This window comes from Haliotis cracherodii, unplaced genomic scaffold (assembly GCF_022045235.1).
Source record: "Haliotis cracherodii isolate W230 unplaced genomic scaffold, xgHalCrac1.p SCAF_13, whole genome shotgun sequence".
NCBI lineage: Eukaryota > Metazoa > Mollusca > Gastropoda > Lepetellida > Haliotidae > Haliotis > Haliotis cracherodii.
Genome location: NW_027266268.1, coordinates 2,915,871 through 2,927,970, shown reverse-complemented (window position 1 = coordinate 2,927,970; position 12,100 = coordinate 2,915,871). Strand labels below are relative to the sequence as shown.

Here is a 12,100-nt window from a genome sequence, read left to right as displayed (position 1 = left end):
ATAAACTAAAGACGCTCTCTGTTAGTTAGCCCAACATATGGTCACTGAAATACAGCCATGTAGAAGGTTAAAAAACATCATTCTACAAAGAGAACCCGCTACATTCAAGTCTCTTAATCGCAGAGCTGCAAGGGGTATTGTCTGCTTGAACTGTGACGGGGATGAGAGTGGAATTTTGGTTAATGTTTTATCGAATATATGCTCTGTAAGATAGACTATCTGCATGTGTAGCGTCAGGACATCAGGTCAGCCTGGGGGAAATAGCATGAGGAGTTTCCATCAGGGTAACAATACATGAATTATTCACACTGAGATGTCCGGGGTATAGGGCTACTTGTAAACTTATTTACAAGCAATGTCAACATAAATAAATAATATATTAAAATCGCAGATTATGTGAAATATATTCAGAGATACAGACTGTAAAGAAAATATGTATCCCTTTCTTATACAAATGCTGGAATTCAAGGTGTCTTTAAAAATATACTTGATTTTTTTCAATATAAAATCCAAGTATTAAACATATTCCTGGTAAAACAAAGCTATACAAACGTGCTTCAAACAAATTGACAATGCATGCATGACCCATTTACATAAGTCCAAAATTGTCATCGACATGTTTTTCTAGCCCTATGGTTTGAAATAACCGAGGTTATAACAATCGTACTTGCACTAGTGCACATATCACAGTGGATTGTTTAGGTCATCAGGACAGCATTGTTGACGTAATTGGTATCGCATTGTGATGGAAGAAATGACGTCACACAAGAATCGACGTCATAGCTGAAGATTGTTGACATCATTGGACAATGCGGTTTTCGAAGGTGGTAGTCGTGATCAGTGAATTTGTATAAAGGGGAGCTAAAAAAATCGAGACATAATATAAGGGTAACGCTATTTTTCAGGGCATTATCATTTGCAGAAGCTCGAGGTCTTCCATTAACTGCCCGACGAAGGAGGGCAGTTGGAAAGACCGAGGGCTTCTGCAAATGATAATGCCCTGAAAAATAGCGTTACCGTTATTATAGCTAAAATGGATGGAATTTGTTATCAAATAAAAAGAAACAACAATATCGGTTTTGAAACATTTACTGCAATCAACACGAATGTCACTGACCCACTTTTACAAATATGGAAACGTCATAGAACAAACCAGATGACGTCACTATTGAACGTCACGTCACCTATCTCTATCCTATGACGTCACCTAACAACGGGCGTGTTAATGGCCCGTCGTCAAGTAATGATAACATGCGGGCGTTTTTATGATAATTCTATCCATTTTAGCTATATGAAGGCATCAGCCATGGTACTCGTCAAATCGGGACTGCATGAAAGCGCTCTAAACCCCATGACAAGCTCAAAACTTATTAAGGCAATTTGTATCCCAAAGGGACTCGTATCTCCATGTATATACATAAGCGTTCACCCACAAGTATGGGCTTTGTCCCAGACACATGTCGCATCCTACACAAATATTCATTGTACTGTCACCTGGAGGCATTTCTTAGTTCCGGTACATTCCTGGAACGGAAGATATGGAAAAGAACAGTCAAAGAAGCCGTGAATACTTTTGCATGGCGGGAAAGACTTTCATCAGACCCTGACACTGTGCACTTTGAGAGTATTCATCCGGATGTGACCCCACACGTGGCGTGGAGGATAGCTAGAGAGTATCCTGAGCTAAAGGCAGAGCCTGTTTTGTTGTCCACATGTGTGCAATGTGGAGACTGGGGAAATTACATGGTACCTGTACACATTGTGGTATTAACTACCATGACTTACTGACTCACGTGCTGTGCCAATGTGTGAGTAAGGGAACAATAAGAGAGAACTTATGGTGTGACATTGTGTGTATAGGGCCCGTTGACATCAGCGTTGAACTCCACAGCAAATCAGACTATGATCTTGTAGCTTGTTTCTTGTCCTGTAAGCCACCTTTGGATACTGATTCAGATACCAGTCGCTCTTACTCACGAAGTGTAATTCGAGGACTCTACCGCTTTCAATAGATGGACGGAATTTACTAAGAAATCCGTTACGACATTGGTATATGGTGGTATTCTCTGACAATGTAATTATTTTCATGTAATTATCTTTAATATTATACCTTGTAACTCTCCTATGGAGGAATACAAGTATATATATAAATAGCACTGATTTAATCGGTTCCTATCATTTGTGTCGGATAAAGCCGATTGTCCGAGTAAGGAGTTTTCGGATTAACGAGACTTGACTGTATATGATATATGCTTTCTGAAAAAAAATACCTGTGCTACAACCTGCATTTGCGGCAGAATATATTATTTACATTTCTATCAGAAGCTTGTTCTTAAATCTTTATTGTTATCGTATGCGTGCAAAGAATTCAAATTGTCTGTATAACGTGTTTAAACAGTTCTTGTTTTTGGTCAAAAGCGAGTTCCGAAGTACAGACAGGTGTATAACTTAACTGTGTACAGTCAAATTTTCTCCGTTTATCTATCATCAGGTTTTTTACTGTTATACCATTGGAAAATGGTTGAATCAGATGGAATAAAAATTCTGCCTAGACTAGATAATTCATTTGTGCAATTAAACCAATATTGACAATTGGTGTATTACTTTCTTTTCAAATATATGATTGATATCAGGTGATGTATGAGTTTGGCATTACCTGCATATTCTCACAGTTTTCACGTAAATTATCTCTACCTTTCTCCCAAAACCGATTGCTATATCTCTGCAGCTTTGGGATGGAATCCTTCGGCCATTGCGTCTATCTACGTTGCCCAGCTGCATCTATGGGGAACAACTCATATAGACACTTCCTTCTAAAAAAACAACGTCGTCCAATATATATAATTGCGACCAATCAAGACATTCATAATAAATGTACTGTATTTGTGTGGCGTTCACTTACTGTTATATTTCTGAGAACTGTTTAGAACTTATTCTGACTGTCGGTTAAATACGTTCTTGAAATTAATTGCACTGCAGGCCTACACAATATGTGTTTGGGATCTTATGAACTTCAGACGAAGTATTAATTTACACTTGTGGCGTGCTGCTGTCTTGGAACTGACGTCACTGATACCTCCTTGAACGCAGACTGATTCAGCTCCACCGACTGTCCACCTTGGCCCTGATACATGCCCACACATACGCCAACACATTGGACACGCAGAGGTGTCTGTTGATGCACTGTGGAACCGATTACACATACGTGCTAGAGAGGAAAGTTTCGATCTTGACGTAACGTTGTCACAAACTTCCTGAAGTTCGCGCCATCAACATGCCAATGTCCTGATTCCTAGCGCCAGGTGGCCAGCAAGTGCCATATCTGCAGTATTGGGCGCGGTTGCATGCACGTGCACAACCGGTAGCCACGCGTACAGTCGCCTGTTTTAAAAGTCCGTGATATTGTGTTTTTCAAAGGGATCTCTGGAAGTGAAGACCTATGCTTTTTGGCAACCGCAATTGAGGAACTATAGAAATTGAAATCCTTACTTTGTGCGATCTTGTCAATAAAACTAGACTTCCTCTCAGACGCAAAGAGATCATATTATATATACTGAGTCAAATTAAAAACTTCACATTTTTAAAAGTAATCCCATATATGATATACAACGGACAAATGTATCAGTTAAGGTAATTTTTAATCATTAATGTCCAAAGAAGGATTTTAATTAAAACGGTGGTAACCATAATTTGTTCTAAGCACCTACGGTATTCAGTAATAACATCAACAGTTTAAATCATAAGTCCCAAGCACGAGAATCTGATGGCACACAAGTTCAGTTGCGTGTATGGCCACCATGTGCGTTGACAACTGCCACACAACGCCTCCGCATGGGCCTTGTGAGGCTTGCGAACACATGATTGGGAAGACGACGCCATTGTTGCTGCAAAATGGCATCCCAGATGTGTTCGATGGGATTGAGGTCGGGAGACCTTGACGGCCAGTCCATGACGTTGACTCCCGCATTCTGAAGGAAATTCCTTGTCAAAATTGCTGTGTGGGGTTGGCATTGTCGTTTTGGAAGATCAAACCGGGTCCATGTGCTGCCATAAAAGGCAGAAGTTCTGGTGCCAGTACCTGGTCGCGGTAAGCAGCAGCGTTGAGGTTGCCACGGATGACAAGAAGCCTGGAACGTGCATTGCCACAGAAAGCACCCCACACCATGACACTTCCGCCTCGAAATCTGTCAACTTCCTGTATACATTTGGCGTAACGTTCATGACGGCGCCTCCACACCCTCGCCCTACCATCAACAAATCAAAGATTAAATCGGGATTCATCAATGAAGACGACTTGATTCCAATTCCTCTGAGTCCATCGCAAGTGTCGCTGTGCCCACAATTGACGTTGACGTCTGTGTTATTGAGTCAGAATCTGCCCGAAGTAGGGCCGTCGTGCTTGAAGGTGAGCAGTTCTCAGACGGTTTCGAACAGTTGCGCACTCAGTCTACCCCTAAATAGTTCATTTCTGGTTGATGTAGCCGTCAAAAATCGGTTACGGAGGTGACGTAAGACAATCTGACGATCCTCTGCATGTGACGTCACATGTGGTCGACCTGGCCGAGGGCGATCAGCGGTGGTACAAGTTTGCTGTGGACGCGTCTGTAAATCATAAACAGTCCGTCGACTACAACCCATCGTCCTTGCGACTTCAGCTACGGACGTTGCACATTTGGAAGGCGTGGCATGACAAATGGCCGTAAAGACTATTGTTTTCTTGTGTTTTTTTGTTTTGTTAATGACTGCTAACAAGTATGGCTGACAACACGTGCTGTATTATGGTCACGTGACCAGTTGCACGTGAAAAAAAACACTTTTGCCACTATAGTGCTGTGCACATGATTTTGATCGATTCACCTGCACAAAAAACGGGTGTTACCCGAAGACAATACGTGGCCATTACTGTTTAAATACACAATAAGGGCCCACAACTGGTCAAAATGTTAAAATTTTAGGATAGTGAAGTTTTTAATTTGGTTCAGTATAGATAACCTTGTTTCATGTTTCGTCTCAGCGGGATAGGGTAACCATGGTGGATATATCCAAACTTTTGTGTGATAGATACATAAAACACAAGGCAGAGTGATTTAGACATACGGTGTCACAAAAGGTCACCTCATATTAACATTAAAACGTGTGTATGCATGAGTTTGTGCGAACATATAAGAAACTGCATTTGAATTCGCAGTATACGGACCATAACTATAGTTATTGCACATTACATTATAATTAAATTTTCGTTGCATTCAATACAATTTCTGCATTCTAATGAGCTGAACTGGTCATGTTATTGTATTCATTTCCCAACGACTGTTACAAAGTATGTCCGTGAATCCCACTATGTCAGTAGAAGGAATTCCCTTCCTGCTCACATGTATGGTCATGCACAGGGCATTTAGCGAAATTCATGCATATTCATTGTACAAATTACTCTTTGAGACGGAAGGCCGGGAAGGAATGAAAGAGCAAACGTGCAAGCTCACTCGCTCGCCTGTTTTTTTCCCTCTCGCCTGGGTTCCACAAATTCAAAGGCAAAAAATATACATATTTGTCAGTCAATGTGTCACTTGCTGCTAGGTAACAGATATATGTACTTGTCGGTCAATGTGTCACTTGCTGCTAGGTAACAGATATATGTACTTGTCGGTGAATGTGTCACTTGCTGCTAGGTAACAGATATATGTACTTGTCGGTGAATGTGACACTTGCTGCTAGGTAACAGATATATGTACTTGTCGGTGAATGTGACACTTGCTGCTAGGTAACAGATATATGTACTTGTCAGTCAATGTGTCACTTGCTGCTAGGTAACAGATATATGTACTTGTCGGTCAATGTGACACTTGCTGCTAGGTAACAGATATATGAAATTGTCAGTCAATGTGTCCCTGTTTGGGAACATATACATGTACTTGTTAGTCAATGTGTCACTTGCTGCTAGGCAACAGATACATGTACTTGTAAGTCAATGTGACACTTGCTGCTAGGCAACAGATACATGTACTTGTCAGTCAATGTGTCACTTGCCGCTAGGCAAGAGATACATGCATGTACTTGTCAGTCAATGTGTCACTTGCTGCTAGGCAACATATACATGTACTTGTTAGTCAATGTGTCACTTGCTGCTAGGCAACAGATACATGTACTTGTTAGTCAATGTGTCACTTGCTGCTAGGCAACATATACATGTACTTGTCAGTCAATGTGTCACTTGCTGCCAGGCAACAGATACATGTACTTGTCAGTCAATGTGTCACTTGCTGCTAGGCAACAGATACATGTACTTTTCAGTCAATGTGTCACTTGCTGCTAGGCAACAGATACATGTACTTGTCAGTCAATGTGTCACTTGCTGCTAGGCAACAGATACATGTACTTGTTAGTCAATGTGTCACTTGCTGCTAGGCAACAGATACATGAACTTGTCAGTCAATGTGTCACTTGCTGCCAGGCAACAGATACATGTACTTGTCAGTCAATGTGACCCTTGCTGCCAGGCAACAGATACATGTACTTGTCAGTCAATATGTCACTTGCTGCTAGGCAACAGATACATGTACTTGTCAGTCAATGTGTCACTAGCTGATAGGCAACAGATACATGTACTTGTCAGTCAATGTGTCACTTGCTGCTAGGCAACAGATACATGTACTTGTCAGTCAATGTGTCACTTGCTGCTAGGCAACAGATACATGTACTTGTCAGTCAATGTGACACTTGCTGCTAGGAAACAGATACATGTACTTGTCAGTTTGTCAGTCAATGTGTCACTTGCTGCTAGGCAACAGATACATGTACTTGTCACTTTGTCAGTCAATGTGTCACTTGCTGCTAGGCAACAGATACATGTACTTGTCAGTTTGTCAGTCAATGTGTCACTTGCTGCCAGGCAACAGATACATCTAATTGTCAGTCAATATGTGACTTGTTGCCAGGCAACAGATACATGTAATTGTTAGTCAATGTGTCACTTGCTGCCAGGCAACAGATACATGTACTTGTCAGTCAATATGTCACTTGCTGCTAGGCAACAGATACATGTACTTGTTAGTCAATGTGTCACTAGCTGCTAAGCAACAGATACATGCTTGTACCTGTCAGTCAATGTGTCACTTGCTGCTAGGCAACAGATACATGCATGTACCTGTCAGTCAATGTGTCACTTGCTGCTAGGCAACAGATACATGTACTTGTCAGTCAATGTTTCACTTGCTGCTAGGCAACAGATACATGTACTTGTCAGTCAATGTGTCACTTGCTGCCAGGCAACAGATACATGAAATTGTCAGTCAATGTGACCCTTGCTGCCAGGCAACAGACACATGTACTTGTCAGTCAATGTGTCACTTGCTGCTAGGCAACAGATACATGTACTTGTCAGTTTGTCAGTCAATGTGTCACTTGCTGCTAGGCAACATATACATGTACTTGTCAGTTTGTCAATCAATGTGTTACTTGCTGCTAGGCAGCAGATACATGTACTTGTCAGTTTGTCAGTCAATGTGTCAATATCTGCTAGGCAACAGATACATGTACTTGTCAGTCAATGTGTCACTTGCTGCCACACAACATATACATGTACTTGATAGTCAATGTGTCACTTGCTGCTAGGCAACAGATACATGTACTTGTCAGTCAATGTGTCACTTGCTGCCAGGCAACAGATACATGTACTTGTCAGTCAATGTGTCACTTGCTGCCAGGCAACAGATACATGTACTTGTTAGTCAATGTGTCACTTGCTGCTAGGCAACAGATACATGTACTTGTCAGTCAATGTGTCACTTGCTGCCAGGCAACAGATACATGTACTTGTTAGTCAATGTGTCACTTGCTGCTAGACAACAGATACATGTACTTGTCAGTCAATGTGTCACTTGCTGCCACGCAACAGATACATGAACTTGTTAGTCAATGTGTCACTTGCTGCTAGGCAGCAAATACATGAACTTGTTAGTCAATATGTCACTTGCTGCTAGGCAACAGATACATGTACTTGTCAGTTTGTCAGTCAATGTGTCACTTGCTGCCAGGCAACAAATACATGTATTTGTTAGTCAATGTGTCACTTGCTCCTAGGCAACAGATACAGGTACTTGTCAGTTTGTCAGTCAATGTGTCACTTGCTGCTAGGCAACAGATACATGAACTTGTTAGTCAATATGTCACTTGCTACTAGGCAACAGATACATGTACTTGTCAGTTTGTCAGTCAATGTGTCACTTGCTGCCAGGCAACAGACACATGTACTTGTTAGTCAATGTGTCACTTGCTGCTAGGCAACAGATATATGTACTTGTCAGTTTGTCAGTCAATGTGTCACTTGCTGCCAGGCAACAAATACATGTACTTGTCAGTCAATGTGTCACTTGCTGCCAAGCAACAGGTACATGTACTTGTCAGTCAATGTGTCACTTGCTGCCACGCAACAGATACATGTACTTGTTAGTCAATGTGTCACTTGCTGCTAGGCAACAGATACATGAACTTGTTAGTCAATATGTCACTTGCCGCTAGGCAACAGATACATGTACTTGTCAGTTTGTCAGTCAGTGTGTCACTTGCTGCTAGGCAACAAATACATGAACTTGTCAGTCAATGTGTCACTTGCTGCCAAGCAACAGATACATGAACTTGTTAGTCAATATGTCACTTGCTGCTAGGCAACAGATACATGTACTTGTCAGTTTGTCAGTCAATGTGTCACTTGCTGCCAGGCAACAGATACATGAACTTGTCAGTCAATATGTCTCTTGCTGCTAGGCAACAGATACATGTACTTGTAAGTCAATATGTCACTTGCTGCTAGGCAACAGATACATGTAATTGTTAGTCAATGTGTCACTTGCTGCTAGGCAACAGATACATGTACTTGTTAGTCAATATGTCACTTGCTGCTAGGCAACAGATACATGTACTTGTCAGTCAATGTGTCACTTGCTGCTTGGCAACATATACATGTACTTGTCAGTCAATGTGTCACTTGCTGCCAGGCAACAGATACATGAACTTGTCAGTCAATGTGTCACTTGCTGCTAGGCAACAGATACATGTACTTGTTAGTCAATGTGTCACTTGCTGCCAGGCAACAGATACATGTACTTGTCAGTCAATGTGTCACTTGCTGCTAGGCAACAGTTACATGTACTTGTCAGTCAATATGTCACTTGCTGCCAGGCAACAGATACATGTACATGTGAGTCAATGTGTCACTTGCTGCTAGGCAACAGATACATGTACTTGTCAGTCAGTGTGTCACTTGCTGAATGGATGATAATCATGGTGAATTGCTTTACAGAATCACTGCCATGAGCACTGTGTTATGCTGTAAGGATTCACCATAGTATCTCTGTCCATCATTTCAACAGGCCATCTATCTATACATGTAGACATATAAAATAGAGCCATGGCTCTGTAGCTCACCTAGGCTAAGACAGCCACTTCACAAAATTTGACGATATCAATTTTCAACAATTTTTCTTAATCTGCTACAGTGAATGTACAATGCAAAATTGCATAACAATGTTGCCCTACACATCAGAAAACTCAGAGCCCACATTGAAGGACATTTACAGATTGTAAGTCATGCTATTGTGCCCCCTTGCTTCACAAACAGTAAACATTCCATTTTGAGGCTCCCAAGTCTTACATTTTCGTGTAAAATTGGTTTGCGTCTCCAAGTCTCTTGATGACGGAATATGAATATGAACCCATCAATTAATGAATAGAGTATCATATCTGGACATTCCAACTGACAACAACCAACCGCTCCGACGCCTGAAGAGCTGCTTGGATTCAATACACGTGGTACAGAATCAGTGTGGAGATCCTAATGAGAGCCAATACACGGAACGCAACATGCTTACCATAGAAAATGGATAATTTATTCAGAAAAGCATTTCAGTCAAAACGTTGCTTCACCAAACCTCGGCTCCCAGATGATCTCAAACTGGGTGATAGTTGCAAATGGTTTTACAACAGCTGGCAATCCATTCAGATTCGGATCTTAAAAACAAAAACCAGTTTTATCACTGCCACTCATGTAACCCTCGACAGTCATCCACGCAAACATGTGTACAACAAGTATTTGTCACAAAGTGATGAAATGTCCCCCGCCACCTTATGCGATATGTGTTTTTTTCCCAAATATTTTATTCCTTTTGAAAAATATCATTTTCTGTGTTAGATACCTCTATGGAACTATTTGTCGTACCATTAGAAATAATTACCCAAATTCCTGCAAATCAAATCAGCTCATGGCTGCTCATATATAGACACCATAGTACCAAATATGAAGAATATGAAATATCCAGCAATTAGTTCTTGAGATATTGCGGCAAAACCGTTTTCCAACTCCAAAAGCAGATTTGCCTGCTGTGACCTTGAAAATGGGGTCAAGGTCACAAAACCAACTGGTGTCTGCGGTGTCTGTATATACACCATAGTTCCAAATATGAAGACAATCCAGCGATTAGTTCTTGAGATATCGCGGCAACACCGTTTTCCAACTCCAAAAGCAGATTTGCCTGCTGTGACCTTGAAAATGGTGTCAAGGTCACCAAAACCGACCGGTGTCTGCGTAGTCTGTATAAACACCATAGTTCCAAATATGAAGACAATCCAGTGTTTAGTTCTTGAGATATCGCGGCAACAAACAGGTGGGACGTACGTATGGGCGGTCGTGAATACTATGTCCCCCGCTCCACGCTTTTGCGCAGGGGGGGGGGACAACAAAGATGTTTGGCAAGTTGTGGGAATCACTACCGAATGACATAATGCAAATCTAGCAGTGCTCATACACATCTCTATAGCAACACATCCATCTCTATTGTGTCTTGTAATGCCAGGAGACATTTCATAAGATAATACAAAGAAACCTAATTCACACCCAGATGAAAATGCATTTAAAAACGGAGTTCATTTAACACAAATGATAGATCAATTATTTCATCTCACAGAAATGGCTTTCTGAATTTCTGGCCGTTTTCAAAACAAAAATGCGGTAGGTCTACTGACACTCAGATGGATCCAGTGTTTTGAGTGGCGTGTACATTCGGCAGCAGTGCTATAGTTATCAAGTTAAGCAAGTTCATGTAAGATTCAACACTACTGTTGAACAGGAACTTCAGAGGATTCATTCGAGTTTGGCAAACAGTTCCGGAACAGATATCTAACTGAAAATACCCCAAGAAAATACACCACGCTAAGTTTACACAACCCAGGCACATAGGCATGGAGCCATTACTTCTGCAGTTTCTTAGCCAACATTGATTACAAGGTGTTGTGCCGGCACTCAGATATACTGGAAGTCATTCTGGAATAGAGATCATACGGTATAACGATCTATACCAAAACGTCGCTTTTTACAGTATTAAAGAAGTTGTTATCCATAAAATTGTGTCTATCTTGTCATCCGCCAACCTCTAAGAAATGCCTATCAAAGGATCTATACCGAAACGTCGCTTTTTACAGTCAAGATAGACACAATTTTATGCATAACAACTTCTTTAACACTGTAAAAAGCGACGTTTCGGTATAGATCCTTATACCGTTGTCAAGCAAGACTCATAATGCCCAACTTATAACAGCACGGTTGCATTGATTAGCTTACTTTCAATCAAAATATTTGAAATAGTTTGAAACAAAGCTGTTCTTGTACATTGCTGAATGTTAAAACATGATAAATGCAACACCAGTATAATATCACAGACTCTACTGGAACACCTACTTCTCTGTGTGATAGAACTTTCCATTTCTTAATGTTAAACCTGCTTCTTTTGTTTATCCAAATACCATCTGATCCTGCTTGATTTTACACCGACATCAAAGCACGAAAAAATAAAACAAACAAATAAAAAGTTCAACATGCTTGTCCTTAAACAAAGTAATGAGGATTAAGTTACAGTTTAACTCATCCTCAGTTATCTAGGGAATTATCTCACCATTCTGTTATGATATATACCCTGGACCTCACCACAATAACTTCCTTTCAGAACTGCCCTCACTGCCATCTCCCTCATCACTAACCTACTATAGAATTTCTCTCCCTCATCACTAACCTACTATAGAATTTCTCTCCCTCATCACTAACCTACTATAG

General features: G+C 40.9%; 1 protein-coding gene across 1 annotated transcript; it reads left to right on the top strand.

The window, feature by feature from the left end:
• Positions 1-5,977: 5,977 nt before the first annotated feature.
• LOC139459398 (uncharacterized) lies at positions 5,978-11,174 on the top strand (the record flags this gene model as incomplete). The annotated part of the gene is made up of 12 exons (XM_071240851.1): positions 5,978-6,046; positions 6,292-6,366; positions 6,442-6,504; positions 6,626-6,688; positions 6,772-6,808; positions 7,312-7,364; positions 7,456-7,492; positions 8,080-8,186; positions 8,224-8,316; positions 8,450-8,530; positions 8,834-8,914; positions 11,121-11,174. Coding segments are annotated over 12 exons (813 nt in total), but the record flags the coding sequence as incomplete, so codon positions are not given.
• Positions 11,175-12,100: the final 926 nt, after the last annotated feature.